Raw genomic sequence first — 22,206 nt, forward strand, 5'->3', positions numbered from 1 at the left:
AAAAAAAACAGTTTGAAAACACTAGTTATTTAAAAAAAAAATATATAATTACATTTTCCGTATCAAGTTAGTTAGGAAAGGTTGCACAAACATGTCTATTATAATCTTTTTTGTGACCCGGGAAACTGTTTATGCTTTCCTTGTCGGATAAAACAACCGTACGCTTGACAAGATATATACACTAAATTACGGCTACGTTAGGTTACTGCTTGTTTTGGTCCTTTGTGGTTTATAGATATATCGTGGTCTCTATTCAGGGAGGATGTCAAAATGGCCGCATGCGGAGAATTGATACTCTAAATTTAAAATCGATGGTGATCTCTTATCAAGCAGAATAAAACTTTAATATTTATGAATTTGTGCTTTTTTATACATAATGAACATAATATCAATTTTTCATTTTTTTGCGAAGTTTCCCTTTAAACTCCAATATATTTCCATCACTTTTGGGGGTCTGTTAGTGTCCAGTTGCAACACAAAATTTGCGCCCCTATTCAACATACCATCTTTTTTTCAGTGGCAGTCCAACATTCCCACCCTATAGCCCTGTAAACCTACTTTACAGAACAGGGCTGCTACACAAATTAGTTTCTTTGTTCTAGTCTAGAATATGCCATTGGACACAATTAAGCACTTCTTTGTCTAACACTAAAAACAATTTTAATACATTTGGTGATGATTTTTATGAGGGTCTGGATGGGGTTTTCAGAATAGAGAATAATTGGCAAAAAGTGAAGAATAAATAGCTAAAATAATAAAGAATAGTGAAAAATAGGCCAAAATAAAAGAAGAATGTGTCTGAGGACATAAATGCCACCGCTAAAGCTTTGTTTTTCAAGTTAAAAAGGGGGATAACTCTAGAAGGGTAAATGACTCACTGCCCACGTTTAAACTCTGTCTGTGTGTTGTGGTTCTTAGCATTGTGTATGAGTTTTATAAAATTTGGATGAAACAAACTGAAGTTAAAGTGTGGAAACTGAAAAATAAGCAATTTTCCAAGTTAAAAAGGGTCATAACTCTAGAACGGAAATGACTCACTGCCCAAACTCGAACTCTGTCTGCAAGTTTTGCTTCTGAGCATTGTGTATGAGTTTCATAAAATTTGAATGAGGGAAACTTAAGTTAGAGTGCGAAAACGAAAATGGGACTGACGGACAGAAGGACGGTCAAGGGTAACACTTAATGCCCCCATTGCCACCAGTGGGGGCATAAAAATATAACAAACAACAATCTCATTCTCATAAATTTCTGACAACTCCCATATTATGGTAGCCTGTGCCATAAGTAAAACCAATTATATTTATCTGTCAGGTAATGTAATTCAACTGTTTATGATATTGCTGTATGAAATGTACTCCAAAGTACAGTAACTTACATATATTACTATTTAATTTTTTTCACCATTTTCCAGACTATAGGCAGTAAAGACCTTCAAATATTGTCTAGACACTTGTCTGTTGCAGAAGACCATATACTGACTACTTGAATTCTATTGGGGTTTTCTTTTTGTCTTCTGGTTGCTGTCTCCATGATGTATATCCATCATCTACTTTCTTTCATATGAACGAACAGTTTCTATAAATTGCTTTCCAAAAATTAATACTCCTTTTTCTTTAAATATTTATTTCATTCATCAGATAAGAACAATATCTCCTTATCTTATACAGTTGATATAGTGTAAATTCTTATTGCTAATAAATAATAGTAAAACAAAGTATATGGGGTATTGGGTAATTTCAGTTTAAAAGACACAAAAACATATCATTTATTTCCTTTGTTGTTCAATATAAAGACATTTTGTTACGCATGATTAAAAAATATATAATCATGAGATAAAGAATTCTTTATTGATAAATGATAAAAGAAAGGTTCTATTATAAAGTAGAAATTGAAACTCTTTACACTAGCATCATATAATTTGATCAAAACATGATATTTTTCTATAATGTATATTTAAACCAATAGATTGCATTTACCTATAATAATTTACAGTCACCTGAGATACAAACCAGGAAGAAAGATTGCTTCAATAACGGCGTTTTCTAAATCAGTAATTAGAAGCCAGATGCCCATAAACTTTAATTTTTGTTTGAAACTGAGAAGAATATAAAATGGAAATGCTTGACCTGTGGAGTTCTAATGTGTAGTACATGTAAAGATAAAATACATCTCAGAATAGCTAAGGATTATAAGGTAGTAGACATAAAAAATGTGGGGCTACCTGGCAAAGGATTGGATTTTACAAACATAAAATGTCAAGATCATTCAGAACAATCTTCTTGCCTTTATTGCACAAATTGTGACAAACTCGTTTGCCCTACTTGCATTGCTAAGGTTCACAAGAAACATAATTTAATTGAAATTAGTGAAGCATATAACTTGAAGACAGAAAAACTGAAGAAAAGACAAAGTAAACTGCAAACAGAAAAAAAAGAAATTACTGCACAAAGGATCATGCTAATATGCTTCATGATGCTGAAAATTCAAATTATGCCAAAGTAAGCAAAGATATTCTTAACCATGAGAAAGTTTTGAAAGAAGCAGTGGAAAAACATATAGCAAAACTAAGAAATGAGTTAGACCAGAACCATCAAGCATCTACCAAAGCAAATGAAGAAAGTATCAATGACATTTCTAAGAGTGAGAGACAAATAGATAAAAAGTATAGTGACGTCCAGGATTTCATTAATACCACTGACATCACTAAATTTTTCCAAGAAGTTTGCCAAATGGAGAGATTAATAGATGTATCTTTTCCCAAACCTGAAATATTACATAGAACAACACTACAAATTATTCCTGGAGAGAACTCAGTCTAACATTGGAGTATTACAAAGTGTAGACATACCAGTACAAGGCGTAAAGGTTTCTCTTAGTGTTGTTAATCAATATCAGACTAATCTTTCCTTTATCAAATCTTTTATCTCTATGTCATGATGGTTCACTTTGGATAGCTTGTGATCCAGATGAAGTGATAAAGAAAGTAAAACCTGAAGGAACCAGTCTGAAGACAATATCTACCTTCAATATCAAGGTCAATTGTATGGCAATAACTGCATCTGATGACCTACTTCTGGCAGTTGAAGCTAAATCCAGAATACAAATGATCAGTATTACTACAGGTAAAGTAACAGACAGTGTGTATGACCTTAATCCTTTCCTTGTTACATCCATTCATGTCACCAGTGGTGGTAAGATAATATTAGGAGGTGGTAAATTATAATGAAGGAAGAAGAGTAGTGTTTTTTATTAAACAAGAGGCTCTCAAGAGCCTGAATCGCTCACCTGTAATTTTTTGCTTAAATCTTTCATCAATGATTTTTTGCTTTTTAATATTTATTAATGAGTGGCTTAAAAATTCCATTGAAATGTTCTTTGTATCTGTCATATTTTCTTCAAAAGCAAAGAAATACGTTTTACCTCTATGTTCCATTTTAGCCATAGTGGCTATGTTTCTTGACGTACAAGAAAATAAAATACAAAATTCTAGATACTCTGAAACTCATTCAGCCCAAGTTTGGCTGAAATTGATTCAGCAGTTTCAAAGGAGAAGATTTTTTAAAGTAAGCAAACTAGATGAACAAATTGTGTAAAATTGTCCTCAAAGGGCAATACTCCTTAAGGGGTCATTGACGATTTGGGTCATATAAACTTATTTGTAGATCTTACTTTGCTGAACATATTTGCTGTTTACAGTTTATCTTTATCATTAATACTATTCAAGGTAATAACCAAAAACTGCAAAATTTCCTTAAAATTACCAATTTAGTGGCAGCAACCCAACAATGGGTTATCCGATTCATCTGAAAATTTCAGGGCTGATAGAACTTCACCTAATGAACACTTTTACCCCTGTAAGATTTGTTCTAACTCCTTTGGTTTTTTAGATATAAGCCAAAAACTGCATTTTACCCTTATGTTCTATTTTAAGCCGTGGTGGCCATGTTTTTAACGAAACAGAAAATAAAACACAAACTTTATTCTAGATACCCTAAGGATCATTCAGCTTAAGTTTGGTTGGAATTGGTTCAGTGGTTTCAGAGGAGAAGATTTTTTAAAGTTAGAAAACATGATAAACAAATTGTGTAAAATTGTCCTTAAAGGGCAATAACTCTTTAAGGGGTTAATTGACAATTTTGGTCATATAAAACTTATTTGTAGATCGTACTTTGCTGAACATATTTGCTGTTTACAGTTTATCTTTATCATTAATACTATTCAAGATAATAACCAAAAACAGCAAAATTTCCTTAAAATTACCAATTTAGTGGCAGCAACCCAACAATGGGTTATTAGATTCATCTAAAAATTTCAGGGCTGGTAGAACTTTACCTAATGAACAATTTTACCCAATGTCAGATTTGCTCTAATTGCTTTGGTTTTTGAGATATAAGCCAAAAACTGCATTTTACCCCTATGTTCTATTTTTAGCCATGGCGGCCATGTTTTTTGACGAAACAGAAAATAAAACACAAAGTTTATTCTAGATACCCTAAGGATCATTCAGCTTAAGTTTGGTTGGAATTGGTTCAGTAGTTTCAGAGGAGAAGATGTTTGAAATAGTTTACACCAGACGGATGACGACAACGACGACGGACGCTAAGTGATGGCTAAAGCTCACCGTTCCTTCGGAACGGTGAGCTAAAAAGAATGGAGATCATGAAGTTGTGAACATGACCAACATAGTCAACCTTTATTTAGTTATCCAAGGAGGATTACTTCAACCAATAATGGTGATATACATGTGGCAGGCTATGATGCAAATGAAGACAGCGGTAAAGTGGTAGTGTTAGGAAAGGCAGGTGATGTGATAAATATATATAAAGGGGACACAGAGATTAACAAGAAGGTACCATTCACACCAGCAGGAATAGTGACAACACCAAGAGATAATGTCATTATAGCTGATGTAAATACTAGTACCCTCCACATTATGAACAACTCTGGACAGATGATAATTAACATAGATACTACAGACACTGGAGTAGAATGTCCAATTTCCCTTGCCTTCACTCCAACAGGACAGCTCTATATAGGATGTGATAAACGTAAAGGCAATACAGCCAAGGAAGCCAAGCTATATAAAGTGAACATATCCGGGTGCATAAGTTATCCATAAACAATACATAACAATGTTATTTATCAGACTGCTATTTAATGCTTGAATGACTTCTAAAAACACAATCTATTGGTTCATTATACAGTTTACTTTTTGCAATGTATACTTAGAACCAGTGTAGTTATGTAAGAATGGAAATGACAACCTTCTTATACCTATGTCAAAATATTGATATATGAGTCAGACTTGTATCATATTCATTAGCCTTATTTTAAATTTTGTAGGTTAAAATATTTAAGCAATCTACATCATCTTTTTCACAGAATGCTTTGTGAATTGCCTTTTACCAAATAAACTTAGTATCAAGTGTATATTTGTAAAAATGTAATATCCTAAATTATCATATACTGTGGATTCATTTATTTTCGTGGGTACCAATTTTCGTGGATTGAGGAAAACTTGCATATTCGTGGATATTTAATTTCGTGGTTTTGGCAAAGTCTGCATACTTTCCTGTAGAAAATTTGTATTTCGTTGAACATTAAAATTCGTGGTTCCCCTGTACCCACGAAATCCACGAAAATTGGTATCCAACGAATATTAATGAATCCACAGTAGGTAAAACAAATAAATGGGGAATGTGTCCATGGAACCAGATGATGCCCCCACTTGCATATAACGTTATAAAGGGACATATCTCAAGAATGTACTTGATCTAAGTTTTGTGGTAATATGCATTGTGTATAAGTTTCATAACATTTGGTTGAGGCAAACTTAAGTTAGAGAACGAAAATGAAAAATTCAGCAATTTTTCCAATTGTAAAGGGGCATAACTCTAGAACGGTAAAAGTGACACCACCAAAATTCAAACCTGATTTGTGTTTTGTGGTAATGAGCATTGTGTACAAGATTCATAACATTTGGTTGAGACAAACTTAAGTTACAGAACGGAAATGAAAAATTCAGCAATTTTTTCATTTGTAAAGGGGCATAACTCTAGAAAGGAAAAATGGCTAAAAAATTAAAAGAACAGAATTAAAGGACCTCTCATCCAGACCCTATTCTATCAATCATGTCAATTGGTATCAATCAATATGAATATTACTTTATGTTTCTGAATTCAACAATTCAACAACTTCAACGAAATTGTTCCAACAAATTACTAGATTTGTTTTCTGCAAACCAATAGACATAATTACCTTCGCATTCAGATGATCCATGATTTTGGCTGTTCTTATATGCATTGTCAAACTGCATAACAAATCGAAAAGGTTGGAACTTTTTGGAGTTGTTCCCAAAAACCTGAAATAAGATATATGAATTAAATATTCTATATATTCAGGATGTATTCATTACTGATATTTGTGGTTTGTCAATATAAGTTTTTTAGTTATTGATCTTATTTCAGAACAAAAGCTAAATCTATTGAAATGAATGAAAAATTTTCAAATTTTGATGATTATTTTCATAATAACTAAAAGCTGCAAAAACCTGTACAAATCATCTTGTATATGAAACTCATTTTACTGAAGAAAAAATAAAATGCTTCGCTGGGGCGCAGCTTGATACGACCGCAGAGGTCGAACCCTGAACAGTTGGGGCAAGTATGGACACAACATTCAAGCTTGATACAGCTCTGAATTTGGATTGTGATTAAATATTTGACACAGCATAGGTTTCTGACACGGAAAGACTGAGGTCTAAGAACTTGATTTTTTTTTAATTTACCTGTTATGGTCCAATGTCCAAAATCAAAATACATGGTTAGATTCAGCATATCAAAGAACCTCATATATTCAATTTCTGTTGAAATCAAACAAAGTTTAATTTTGGACCCCAATTTGGACCAACTTGAAAACTGGGCCCATAATCAAAAATCTAAATACATGTTTAGATTCAGCATATCAAAGAACCCCATATATTCAATTTTTGTTGAAATCAAACAAAGTTTAAATACTGGACCCTATCTTGGACCAACTTGAAAACTGGGCCCATAATCAAAAATCTAAACACATGTTTAGATTCAGCATATCAAAGAACCCCAAGAATTCATTTTTTGTTAAAATCAAACTAAGTTTAATTTTGGACCCTTTGGACCTTAATGTAGACCAATTTAAAAAACAGGACCCAAAATTAAAAATCTAAATACACGGTTAGATTTGGAATATCAAAGAGCCCCAATAATTCAATTTTAGATGAAATCAAACAAAGTTTAATTTTGGACCCTTTTGACCTCAATTTGAACCAATTTGATAACAGGGTCCACAAATAAAAAATCTAAATACATGTTTAGATTCAGCATATCAAAGAACCCCATATATTCAATTTTTGTTGAAATCAAACAAAGTTTAAATACTGGACCCCAACTTGGACAAACTTGAAAACTGGGCCCATAATCAAAAATCTAAACACATGTTTAGATTCAGCATATCAAAGAACCCCAAGAATTTAATTTTTGCTAAAATCAAACTAAGTTTAATTTTGGACCCTTTGGACCTTAATGTAGCCCAATTTAAAAAACGGGACTTAAAATAAAAAATCTAAATACACGGTTAGATTTGGAATATCAAAGAACCCCAATAATTCAATTTTTTATGAAATCAAACAAAGTTTAATTTTGGACCCTTTTGACCTCAATATGAACCAATTTGATAGCGTAGCCCACAAATAAAAAATCTAAATTCATGGTTAGATTCAGCATATCAAAGAACCCCATATATTCAATTTTTGTTGAAATTAAAAAAAGTTTAATTTTGGACCCCAACTTGGACCAACTTGAAAACTGGGCCCATAATCAAAAATCTAAACACATGTTTAGATTCAGCATATCAAAGAACCCCAAGAATTCAATTTTTGTTAAAATCAAACTAAGTTTAATTTTGGACCCTTTGGACCTTAATGTAGACCAATTTAAAAAACAGGACCCAAAATAAAAAATCTAAATACACGGTTAGATTTGGAATATCAAAGAGCCCCAATAATTCAATTTTAGATGAAATCAAACAAAGTTTAATTTTGGACCCTTTTGACCTCAATATGAACCAATTTGATAACGGGGTCCACAAATAAAAAATCTAAATACATGGTTAGATTCAGCATATCAAAGAACCCCATATATTCAATTTTTGTTGAAATCAAACAAAGTTTAATTTTGGACCCCAATTTGGACCAACTTGAAAACTGGGCCAAAAATCTAAAATCTAAATACATGTTTAGATTCAGCATATCAAAGAACCTCATATATTCAATTTTTGCTAAAATCAAACAAAGTTTAATTTTGGACCCTTTGGACCTTAATGTAGACTATTTTGAAAACTGGACCCAAAATTAAAAATCTAAATACACTGTTAGATTCGGCATAACAAATAAATAAATGTGATCAAAGATTTTACAAATCTAATGCGCCATACTGTGCAATTAAAGATTACTTCTTGAAATTTTTCAATATTTTAAATTTGAAAAAAAAATAATATTTGAAGAATAATTCTTTTTAATTTCTGAAATCTGAAATGAGAAAAAATTGACCCCCCACAATTTCTTTTTATCCCCCCCCCCTTTTTTTCCCTCAAGATATGGTCATAATCTCAATTCAAGTTTCCAATGGAGTTGGCAACCATAATTACCCATTTAAATTTACCATAGTGCTAACTTAATCTATTTTATAATAGAATTAAAAATATAGTGTCAAATCTTTCATATGGATTTTTTTGTAAAAAAAAATGATGCAACATTTGCAGATATTTTTACTGGTCTTCCTTTATAAATATGCATTTCTTTAAACATAATTTAAAAGCAGTGTAAGGGAAGTAACCAAAATGTTGTATTTGGATTACCTCCCTTACACTGTTTTAAATTATCTTTATTGTTCATTAACCATTACTTTATACATAATTTAAAAGCAGTGTAAGGGAGATAATTTCAATGATGTATTTGATTTATCTTCCTTACACTGCTTTAAATTATGTTTTGTACTAAAGTATTTGTCCATTAACCAGGACAACCTTGTTTTTCCCCCTTTTTTGCCCCTAATTCCTAAACGGTTTGAGCCATAACCCCCCAAAGCAAATCCTAACCATCCCTTTGTGGTATGGAAACTTGTAGTATAATTTCAGAGAGATCCATACACCGTTCCACAGTTATTGTCTGGAAACTAGAAAATGCTTATTTTTGGCCCCTTTTTGGCCCCTAATTCCTTAACTGTTGTTACCATAACCCCCAAAATCAATCCCAACCTTCCTTTTGTGGTATTTAACCTTATGGTAAAATTTCAAAAAGATCCATTCACTTAAACTAAAGTTAGAGTGCGAAAACCAATGTGTCTTCGGACGACGACGCAGGACGACGCCAACTTCATACCAATATACGACCACAAAATTTTTTTGCGGTCGTATAAAAAGCAACTTCCAAATTGAATGGCGTTCAGAGTAATAACATCTCAAAATGTCTGAATCTTCTTAAAACAAGATGTCAATTTTAGCATGAAAAAGAATCCCTTTTATGTCGTAACATAAATCTTACCTTATGACAACTGTTGCCTTCCCATCAAACCATTCATTGGCCTTTTTGGCTATCATTGCCATAAGGGATGTTTTACCACTACCAGATTCACCATGAATAACAAGAGGATGTGTTTTGTCACTTTTTAAATAGGTATGCACTGCCTGAGGAAGAAGAAAATTAATATTAGAAATTTTTGATTTTCTCCGAATGTGTATTGTTCAAAATCAGCTGACTGATATTACAACATGTTACATGGAATTTCTTGACCCATTACTTACATCCAAAAAGATAGAAATTTGACATCTCAATGTCTTATATGTAAATGCAGAAAATTTGATGATCTATGAATCAGCAGAGCTTTCTCTAAATCTTGAAGAAGAAAGCTGATTTTGAAAGCATAATGCAAGGAATACATGGTATACAACTTTTAAATGACAGAGATGTATGTAGACAACCAAAATAATGAAGAAGGCTTATTAGGCGGTTCTTAATAAAATGCTGGATCATTATGCATTTCAAATCAAATACACATTACCTATTCAAAAAAATCAAAGAGCTGAAAGCTCTATGGAAAAATGACGCCACTGTCTCTAATATTGTGATATTTTTTATGCAAGTCTTGATTTCCACATACCGTAATAAGTTTAACATTGCAACATGTCTCGTAAGCATATAATTGATATTCGTATATGTGTCTGTTTTTTCAGTACAAATGAATAGGTCAAGACTACCTGAATGATCTACAGTATCCAATTACTACTGGCTGTTTTTTTGTATAAATAAATAGGTCAAGACTACCGGAATGATCTACAATATCCAATGACTACTGGCTGTTCTTTTGTACATATAAATAAAGACTACCTGAATGATCTAAAGTATTCTAAGTAATGTGATTTTTTTCTTGCAATTACATTTTTCTAAATCAAGAATATAGATTACTAGTATCCTTTTCAAACCAAATGATTATGAAGAGCATGTTGTTAGCAAGCTCTTATACCCCACATACTCATTAAATAAGATACTAATGACCTTGTTATTTCTGTTACTTGAAGCAAATTATATTTCCGTATATTTAGACAATAGCAGCTTGGGTAGCATTCCAGTTATTGAAATTTGTGTCAGATTAGAACAATGATCTAGATCTTTAGGAGTGCATCTTATAATTTAATATGGAGCCATAGTATGGGACCCCTACACAGTAACAAAAAAAAAAGCTTGAAAGTATACAATGTCAAGCGGCAAAATCTATCACCAGAGATTACAAGTCAAAAGAGGATGGACGGGATACGTCTCTAAAATGCTTGCTGAACTGGAACTACAGCAAGATCTCCAGACAAGACGAACAAAGCGTTGAAGCCAGAAGTTAATATTTATGTAAAAAGTAGTTGAGGGGCTGATTCCCGCTATTGAACCATACTGTCATTCTATAATATCATTGCGTAAGTATTTCTGTATTGGCCTTGTTATTGGTCTATGTCTTAGGTGTATTGGTCTGAGGCGAAGCAGAAGGCCAATACTGCTGGCCGAGGACCAATAATAAGGCCAATACAGAAATACACGTAATAGTATCTTTATTAATTAACTACAGTGTTACAATATTTTTTTTATTTCATTTCACAAGAGATAAACATTTATACCTTGAAGTGGAACTATCCAAATCTCAGTTTCCTTTTATAAGATGCAATATCTAATGATTCGGTGCCGTTTGACTGCTGGCCGAGAACCAATAATAAGGCCAATACAGAAATACACGTAATAGTATCTTTATTAATTAACTACAGTGTTACAATATTTTTTTTATTTCATTTCACAAGAGATAAACATTTTTACCTTGAAGTGGAACTATCCAAATCTCAGTTTCTTTTTATAAGATGCAATATCTAATGATTCGGTGCCATTTGAATTATCTTCAGCCTTTTCTCATCTGATGAATTGTTCTACCCTTTCCAGTCACTATAAAGTGTTACAACTTTAATTTAGACACAACACATAAATAGTAATTGGAAAGGTACTGCCATTGCATGTGTAATGCAAATATATTTAAAAAAATAAATAATGTAAGAGTTGAAATTGATACAACTATCCATAAGCCAATTGACCAAAGAACGAAGATTTGCACAATTACAGAATGCATATGCCTGGTTCGGGTTTAAAAATAAACGACCGTTTAAATACAAAACATGAGAAGCGACAGTAAACAGTAAAAATCGATTTGTACCATCGACATGAGGTCGTCAAGAAATGAACTTTGTGATAATTTACTCGTTCCCCAAACCTGAAATAATCCCATCGTCTACTTTAAAAATGCTTTTTAAATGAATGGGACCGTCTTTAACCTAAAATATATGCCATACTAAAATTTTCAGCTTGTTTATGGTGAGTATCCAAATACGGGATTGGAACGCTCTTCCTCCTGGGGTCGTATCAGCACCGTCAGTCGAGGCCTTTAAAGCCTCGATGACAAAGCTGAATTAAAATTATAAAATTTTGGGGGGAGGGGGGTGGTCTTATATGCGCACCAAACCATGGCAGTATAATCAGTTCGTTGATTGTGGCCATTATCTGGCAGAAGCAGAAGCAGAAAGTAAACCTGCGTCTTACAAACAACTGTTTACTTTCAGTTTGAGTTTATCGTGACTTACGATCTAAAAACTAGAGACGTTCCGAAATCCTGTTTTGTAAACAAAGATTCATACGCACCGCGTGGGTATAACTGTATTACTAATTTCCGATTTTTAAAATCTTCGTAAATCTGGATAAAGACCAGTTTCTATCCAATGGATATCAAAATGATTCCGATTTTCACTTTTTTTAATGATTGTAAAGTTGAAAAGGCATAAAAGGCTGACATTATTTAGGAGAACTATTTTGTCTAGCGATTGCTGATCATTGGAGGGTAAAAAGTCCAACACCATAACAAAACGGATCTATTTATTATGTATACATACCGATCGTTTACGATTGTAAGACATGTGCATAAAAGTGAAACCTCGAATAAATATGAAAAATATAACAAAGGGATAACTCCAAATACCATTTAATAACAAAAAAACATATGGACAGGTCAAGATATCTTTTTGGTAAATAAAATAAAGTATTTAAACTGGTTCCCATCCGACTACAACACTTTGTTCGAGTGTAGCGTAATACAAGCAGATTCCAGTTAGTATGTAAAATAGTAAATATGAAACCGAGTGCGGTAGGCGGAGGCAATAATCGACTTCCGTAAGTTCTGGTCAATGGTATCGGAAACATGCCGCTGATAGTGTCATTTTCCAAAAAATGAATTTTTAAGCTTAGGGCTATTCCAGATAAAAATATATTGGTGGTTGAAAGGCACTTTAATTATTTTTGTATGGGTGGGGGCAGGTCACAAAGTTCAAATTATGTGGTTATGTATGCAAAGTAAAAAGCAATTGTATGGGTGATGTCTATAAAAAAAGCGCCTTCCAAGTGTCTTCTCAAGCTTAGCTTGGTGAATGTTTTATATATGGTTCAAAAGATATAACCTGTAAACCAAAATTTTGCCCAAGATTTCAGTCTATCAATTGCTGCTGTGACTTTGACCTTTGACTTATTGACCCCAAAATCAATTAAAAATTTTTTCATGACCCATGGGGCATTATCAGTCTATCAATAGCTGAGCACTGTGACCTTTACTATAAAATCAGAATCAGGAATCAATTGAAAAACAAATTTCTTCTCAATCCTCAAAAACTGATACGCACAAAAATAATCAAATGGTGGAAATACCTACCTCCAGAGTATCTTCCTTGCCTTTAAAATCAGCACACTTTGACTGGCAAAACAAGAGATGTTGTCTGATTTCATCGCGTACTATATCATGTTTCTTCTTCTTGTCTGCTGCAATTATGTCATCTATTAACTGCTTTAATTTCTTTTCTGCATCGTCAGTGATTTTATCTAGATACTCACTGTGTTCTTTGATCCCTGGATCCAAACCTAATAAAAAAAATATTTATCATTTTTTGAAATACTGTGGATTCATTATTATTCGTGAGATTCTAATTTTCGTGGGTTTCATGGGGATAGGTGAACCCAGGGGTTCAAATTAACATTTGGTACTGGAAGGTCCAGGACCTTTGACACTCCAAACTGAAAGGTCCACAACCTAAATCCAAGGTCCTACTTTTACATGAAATATTTCATAACTCAATCAGATACAAAATTAATGTGCTTTTGGAGTAAGGTTAGTTTGTTTCATCATATTTGAACTGCATGTGATGTTTCGTTTCTCATATAATGGGCTATCCAGCGAATAAACAACCTTCAATATTGAAGTACTGCTTACACATCAACACCATTTTTGCACTGGATTTCAAGAATAAATTCATAGTCACTGAAGGGTTTCCCTTTTTGCAATACTGTATGCAGTGTTGAAAAGAACCTTATATCTATTTAACTGATCAGGCTTACATTGCTGCTTGAGAATACATTGTCCAAGTTTAGGGTCTGACAATCAATCTTAAGACTTAAAATTTGGGTCACTTTCATGGATACACTGCTTTAAACAAGATAAATGCCGGCGTGTCACTTCGTATATTTTTATTGGGTCTATTTTAAGATTTTGTGTTCCCCTTGCAAGTGCACTTTTTCTGAATGAGTGGGGAACTTCTGGCAGTATGTGCATGACATTAGACCAGTTGATTCATCAAAATATAGCCTCGGTTCGATCGATTTTCCAGTGGGCTTAAGGTGGTACCCAACACCTTGACTAATATTAATTTGGCTCGTTTAATATTCCTAAAATTTTGACAGAATGTTTACTTTGACCCTTTAACAGAAATATAAAAATTTCAAATAATTTGAACCAACCACTTTATCAGAAAAATTTCACTGGTTATATAGCAGTTTGACAAACACTAATTTTGATCATTGAGAAGCTTAATATTTCCTTAACAATACAACGTGATTAAAACGTTAAGTTGATTTTTACTGAGTTATCTCCCTGTAGTGTTAGGTACCACCTTAAATGTCCATTCCCGTTTTTCACCATCGCATTTTTGGTCTTTAGTGAGATCTTCATTTGATTTCTTTTGAAGACGTTGAAGACACAGGCACTTGTTTCTATCAATGGGAAGGTTGAATATCCTTCTATATTTATGGACTCATTTTGTTCGATTAAATGATTTGTCACATGACTTCTCGCAACTGTTTATAACCTTGTGTTTTCAAGAAATACAAGGTTAAAAATAACTTTTATCACTCGTCTGCAAGATCAGGGATGACACATTTTTTTTATCTCAATTTCAATTATAATATGGCTTAAAAAAAAGACGATGGTTAAAAAGGTTAGCAAAAATAATTTCTATTTCCTTTAAAATCAAAGGTCCGTCGGGCATAGCTAGCAACCAAAACGGAAGTCCGATTGCAACAGTGGAAGGTCACAGACCTCTGACCACCACTAATTTGAACCCCTGGTGAACAACAAATTTAAATGTTCAACGAAATACAAATTTTTATTGGGTTGAATGCAAACTTTGGAAAAACCACGATTCAAATGCCCATGAAAATGCAAGATTTCCTCAATCCATGAAAATTGGTACCAACAAAAATAAATGAATCCACAGTCATGTAAAATAAATATTTTTGAGGTCTTCATGTAGCTCTATATACTTAAGGATGGAAGAATGAATAAGAATCTTTTTTTTGTACTATAGTGATATTCTGATCAAGGATTTTTAGAAAGTAACTAACAACTGCAGATATCTCGCCACCTGGACATGGTATTCTGACTTCCAGTCAGCCGATCTTTTCTCTTACTCCAAATTACCAAATGATAAGTAAAAAAACAAGAGTGCACATGCTGAAATGTCTCGCCTGTTTTACTGATCATTGATTTTATGTTGAAAGTCTTAAAGATAAAGGTTTTACTACAAGTATCACATAAACTTAACATTTTTAAAGATCCATGACAATGAGGTCAAGGTCAGATAAAAACTGTCACACAGACATGTTCACCTTACAATTATTCCATACACAAAATATAGACGACCCATTGCTTATGGCAATTGAAAAACAGACCAAAACATAAAACTTAATATTGACCAATGAACCATGAAAATGAGGTCAAGGTCAGATGACACCAATTAGACAGACATGTACACCTAACAATCATTCCATACACCAAATTTATTTGACCTATTGCTTATAGTACTTGAAAAACAGACCAAAACACAATAACTAAACTTTGACCAATGAACCATGAAAATGGGGTCAAGATCAGATGAAATCTGCCAGACTGATATGTACCCGTTAAAGTCATTCCATACACCACATTTAGTTGACCTACTGCTTATAGTATCTGAGAAACGGACCTAATCACAAACTGTAACCTTGATCACTGATCCATGAATTGATGTTGAGGTCAGGTGAACACTATCTGACAGACATGTAGACGTTGCAAGGAACTGATATATTAAATATAATTATCCTATTACTCATATCAGATGACAAAAAAACTGTAATTTTTTTTTCAAGCAGTTGCTGAACCAGGCATTGGGCATATGACAGAAGGAAACTTCGTAACATGAGGTATCTGCATACAACGTATGAAGCATCCAGGTCTTCTACCTTCTGAAATATAAAGCTTTATATATTAAATAGTTTACACTGCAATTTAAAGAATGAGAGGTTTTGAACCTTTATAATAAGAAATCCAAGGTTTCCTCCCAGAAAAGAAGGTCATCTGAGAGCTTTAAATGGCAATTTCTTAGTTAAAAGGGTCATATATATTTTAAACAGTATATATTTAAGCAATCAAAATTTAATTATTATTAATGATATGTTAGTACAAGTCCACACTTTGGCCTGATCAATAATTTTTAAATTAGAACATTAAAAAGTTAACAGAATACTAAGTTGCAGTGACCTTAATTTTATAAGTCTCATGAATAACATAAATATCTACTCACCCTTCTCTTGCCATGTTACATTATAGGATAAGATATTCTCTATTGGTAATTTCTTTGTCAAATCTTCTTTTAAATCTTCCAACAATGTTTTCACCATTTTGACTTTTTCTCCAGGACCACTACATTCTAAAAGACAAAAATGACAATCTATAAATTGTTGCGTATTGTTAACTCTGACGACCCCAAGATCTGATAGCCGATAAATAAATCATAAAGATGTATTCAGGGTTTCAGCTAGGATTTTGAGGGCTTTAGTCACTTTTGCGCGAGATGAAAATCAATCTTGTTTTGGGTAACAGCGAGGGATCAAGGACATATATTACTAAGTATGCATATCCCTAAGTCCTTCAAGAACTAGGATCTTTGAAGGCCTTAGGCATGGTACAAATGTTTGCAGTTACTGCATGATTTGACTGATGTAATGCTTAAATATGAAGATAAGAACAGGGATCTGGAAATCTAGTTCACAATTTCACTTCATTTATTTTCAGGGGACATTCCTGATGAACAAAAGTTGGGTGCCTCTTTTTTAAAGCCACAGCATAATTGAACTTGTAACGACTATTTCACTGCATAATCAATATCCTTGTTAATACATTTAAATCGATATTTGGAATTCATTTCTTTAAAGTTGGAAACAAGGTTTTGTATCAATCCTTATTGGAACGATTCTAATGACTGAATTGTAAATTAATAGGATTTATGATTCAGCATAAATTCGGTTATTAGTGTAAGCTATGTGTGTCATTGGCCTTTCTATTTTTTGTCTAATGTGCGCATGCAATCTTTTCAATAGCTACATTCGACGGAAGCAGACGGATATATTTTGGTGATTTCAAAAAATTCAAGATTCAGATTGTTTAGGTTTTTCTACTTCTTTTCCAATACCGGAACTCAGGTGGTATATTTAGAATTAGTCTCCCGTATGAATCGCGGGATGTTTTATTTAAATATAAATGTTCAGAGCAAATTAAATTTCAATTTATTGCTTATTTTACATGTTTGTATATTTTGTCTTATCCGGAGGTAGCTATCGGCGTCTTGTATTAATGATAATTGGGATACTTGAAGTTTCTTTATGTAAGTTACATAGAAAGTGTTTATGGTATTTCATCAACGAGATATCAGCCTTTGACACCGATGTGCAAAAAATTTCACTCCAGCGGTCACAGCTTCTTGTTAATTAATCATTATGCATGCTTGACATACATCTGATTATTATTTTGTTACGTTCATTTATTATAATAATTTTATTTATTTATTTATTTAATTTATTGTTTCCTTCATGTTTGTATCACCACTTAATTAGTTAATATTACGAAACATCGTTATAGATAGTATATTTAATACAACGATTGTAATCTGTATGTTTTTATTACATGTTTCATTATAAGAGGTTTTCATTATCATAATAGATGTGATTTAATTAACGTTTAATATTCTGGTAATTATCCCTGTGTATGCTTACGTTATAACCTCGTGTGCTCTATTTTAGTAGCTTATCATTCGGCACAGGTTGTTTAATCAGCCTCCTGGCACGTGTAACCTAGATTAGGTTTTTTGTTATTGTATATGCTGACCGACATTTGTGTATAGTAAACCAAATATTTTATTTATGACATTGAAAGGTTAACGTACTTGGTTATAGGCGTCAATGAACTTTTTGAGGTCGCTTTGTAATAAATACTTTACTTATAGTATAAAGCAATATTGTTTGTTTGTTCAATTATATTCTTATAGTTTTAGATAAGATGAACACAAGAGGGTCAAGGAAAAAGTGCAAAGCAGCTACAAAAACAGCAACATTAGAAGCTACTACCCGACAAGAGGAAACACAGCTTCCAATAGTAACAGATCCAGTCCCTAACCATCCCTCAACTTCAGGAGGAGTAGCAGTAATGGACCCTACATCAGTTTTTACAAATCGACCAGGTAATGCAATTAGTGAAGATCATCTAATGTTCATGCAAACACCTACCTACTCGCCTAGCCTTGACGATGACATAACATTACATGTTAGTCAGAATTTAAGACAAAAAATTCAAAGGGGCGAGTATGTCCATTTGGCTCTTTTATTGCATAACTCAGTCATTGATAATGACAAGCAAAAAGTCACTTATGAGCAAGGGCAACTTGTCATAAATCCAGTTTTGCCCCAAACAAAGATCACAAACATCGAAGCTTGGTCCGATGCCTTTCTAATTTTTATGAGTATATATTGTTCTGTGCATTCCCATAAATTCCAAGAACTTGTAAAGTACATGACTTCTGTTCGAAAAGGTGCCAGACGTCATGGAGGTATCGGTTGGAAATACTATGATGAGCAGTACCGCTTGAAAAAAGCTCGAGATCCAAGTGGGTCGTGGGGTAAATTAGATTCGGAATACTGGATGTGGTATATGCAGTCCGAATCGGTTCAACCGGAGGGCCAAGCCACAAATCATGCCTCAAACAATCGTGCTTTTTACACAAACCAAACGGCTACTACACTAAGATGTTACAGTTTTAATTTCGACGGCATATGTAACAAGCATTATTGTATCTACAATCATTCTTGCTTGCGTTGTGGTCTGCATCATCCAATTATAAGTTGTGTTAAGCAAAACCAGTTGCATGGGCAAGTGTCCAGTCAAACTAGGACTGAACCTAGATTTAGTGGTCCAAGATTCACTAGACCAAGGTCTAATTTTCGTTCCCCAAGACCAAATTATCAACCTCAAAGACCAAATGGACGCTTAATGGGAATTAGGCAGAACACCTATTAAGGTTGATTGTTTAGAAAAATATTTAAAATATTACCCAGACTCAAAAACTTCTTTATTGTTATTGGATGGTTTTATGAATGGTTTTAGTCTTCAATATTCCGGTCCTCGAACTCCTTTTATTTCAAAAAATCTCAAATCAGCTGAACTGCTTAAGACAGAAACGCATTCGAAATTAAATAAAGAAATTGCTTTAGGTAGAATGTGTGGTCCTTTTAAAATAATGCCTATATCAACCTTGCGCACTTCACCAATTGGGTTAGTCAATAAATCTGATGGGAGTTTTAGGCTTATAATGCACTTGTCTTTTCCAAACGGTTGTAGTGTCAATGACTTTGTCAATCCCAATGAAACATCTGTAAAGTACACATCCTTTGATGAAGTAATCGACATGGTGTCATCTCTCGGCAAGGGGGCCAGACTTGGGGTTCAGGACAAAAAGTCCGCTTTTCGTCTTTTGCCTATTTCTCCAGGTGATTTCGATTTACTTGGAATATATTTTGATGGTAATTTTTATGTGGACAAATCCCTTCCATTCGGTTGTTCTATTGCTTGCGCCTTGTTTGAAAAATTCTCTACATTCCTGCATTGGTTGGTTGTTTCATCTGCTGGTAAGCATTCAGTTAAGCATTATTTAGATGATTTCATATTTGGCAGTTCTGCAAATTCGGATGACTGCTTGGTTTTAATGAACACCTTTACTGAACTTTGTAATGAGTTAGGCGTGCCTATAGCAGAGGACAAAACAATACATCCTACTACAAGATTAACTTTTCTTGGCTTAGAAATAGACACAGTTGACATGGTCGTTCGTATTCCAATGGCAAAGCTTATTAAATTACGTTCTCAACTTCAACCAATGACAATAAAGCGGAAGATTAAATTTAAGGATTTCGAGTCGCTAGTTGGGTTATTAGCTTTTTGTTCACGTGCTGTGCCATCCTCTAGAGCGTTTTTGCGGAGATTTTATGATGTTATTGCATCATTTAGGGTCAAGAAACCATTTTTCTCAGTTCGAATTACCTCTGAAATTCGAGAGGACGTCATGGTATGGTTAGAATTCTTAAAATCTTTTAATGGAGATTCTTATATTATTGGTCTGAATTGGACAGATAATGATATTTTGCAACTATTTACTGATAGTGCAGGCAATGCTGAACTTGGTTGTGGGTCTTACTTTAACGGAAAATGGGTACAGTTCAAATGGCCAGATTAGTGGTTAGGATTAAACATTTTACAAGACATAACATTTTTGGAACTCGTTCCTATACTTCTAGCACTCTGTATATTGGCTCCTCTTTTGAAAAATAGTAAGATTTTGTTTCGTACAGACAACATCGCGTTGGTTGATATACTAAACAAGAGAACATCAAAATCAAAATGTGTAATGTCAATAATTCGACCATTCGTGTTGCGTACCATGCATTACAACATTCAGTTCAAGGCAAAACATATTGTAGGTACCAAAAATATTATAGCTGACGCTCTCTCTCGCTTTCAGTTAGACAAGTTCAGAAGGTTAGCACCATTAGTGGAGGATACACCGGAAATAGTCCCTCGGGAGTTCATAGACCTGATCTCCAAACTGAAATTGACCGACTAATTGTATCAGCAGTCGCACCTAATACGGCAAAGGTTTACCAACAAGCTTTACGGTCATTTAAAGATTTTAGGGCCTTATTCCAATTCGAAGATCTATGGCCTATTCCATTACATCACATAACTAACTATATTGCCTATATGTCATTCACTGGAACTGCGGCCTCAACTGTCAAATCGTATATCTCTGGGTAGAGTTTTTTCAGTAGGATTAACAATTATACTGACTGCTTTAATGCTTTTGTTGTCAGAAAGCTACTCGAAGGAATGAAGCATTCACAGCGTCGACCAAAGGATGCTAGGTTACCCATAACACGTGATTTATTGTCAAAAATTTATAACGTTCTACCTGCTGTTTGTCATAATGATTTTGAAACTAAACTCTTCTAAGCTTCGTTTTCCTTGGCTTTTTTGGTTTCCTTAGAGTTGGCGAACTAACCGCTGACCAAAAACACGCCTCAACCAAATCCCATGCACTTGATTATAAAGACATTAAGATAAATCTATCCAGTATTGAAATACGCTTACGTTCATCTAAGACTGACCAGTGCTGTACAGGAACTACAATTGTTATTGATGATAGGCCTGGTGATGTTTGTGCAGTTTTCGCTTTACGTACTTATTTAAAAATTAGACCAAATGTCGCTGGTCAACTGTTTTGTCATTTTGATGGAACCCCTATCACTAGATACCAATTTTCGGGAGTCCTAAAAAAGTCACTGAATATTTTGGGTTTAAGTCAAGCAAAATATAGTTCTCATTCATTCAGGATAGGTGCTGCCACAAGCGCTGCCATGAATGGCTTATCTGATTCTGAAATTCAGGCCATGGGTAGGTGGAAGTCTGATTCATTTCCTTCATATATTCGAATACAACAATGTCTATAACTGTTAGATTTATTTATAATTTTGTGTAATGAACTTGCAATCACTTTAGTGGGACTAACTGCTATTTAAGAATTGCAGGTTCACCAATTACAATTTGGATTGTTGGTTCCTCCTTGGTGAAAAATGCATTTGTTCAAGCTAGAACAAGACCAGGTGGCATTAATCTTGGACTAGATCAAAATGGTGTTCGGCTGTGGTGGTTGGGTAAAAGCGGAATGAGGCTTAATGATCTACTAAATAGGATCAAGCTGATGCTTAGATATGAGGAACCCCCAACTTATCTAGTATTACACATAGGGGGAAATGATTTAGGAGAAATTAAGACAGGAGTGTTACGTAATAGACTAAATAAAATGCTTCGCTGGGGCGCAGCTTGATACGACCGCAGAGGTCGAACCCTGAACAGTTGGGGCAAGTATGGACACAACATTGAAGCTTGATACAGCTCTGAATTTGGATTGTTA

At 33.7% G+C, this 22,206-nt stretch overlaps 1 protein-coding gene across 2 annotated transcripts in view; it reads right to left on the reverse strand.

The window, feature by feature from the left end:
* Positions 1-22,206, reverse strand: part of LOC127721154 (NACHT domain- and WD repeat-containing protein 1-like) — a 123,388-nt gene that overhangs the window by 59,139 nt on the left and 42,043 nt on the right. For both annotated transcript variants that reach the window (XR_007991063.1, XM_052227830.1), the window contains exons 7-10: positions 16,495-16,620; positions 13,317-13,522; positions 9,578-9,720; positions 6,259-6,361 (exon numbers count right to left, since the gene is read on the reverse strand). Coding sequence is in view for 1 of the 2 variants with exons in the window: in XM_052227830.1 (XP_052083790.1) it covers positions 6,259-6,361; positions 9,578-9,720; positions 13,317-13,522; positions 16,495-16,620 (578 nt within the window). In the remaining variant the exon portion in view is untranslated. The remainder of the gene's footprint in view (positions 1-6,258; positions 6,362-9,577; positions 9,721-13,316; positions 13,523-16,494; positions 16,621-22,206) is intronic.

The sequence above is a fragment of the Mytilus californianus genome, unplaced genomic scaffold (genome assembly GCF_021869535.1).
Source record: "Mytilus californianus isolate M0D057914Y unplaced genomic scaffold, xbMytCali1.0.p SCAF_1, whole genome shotgun sequence".
NCBI classification, from domain to species: domain Eukaryota; kingdom Metazoa; phylum Mollusca; class Bivalvia; order Mytilida; family Mytilidae; genus Mytilus; species Mytilus californianus.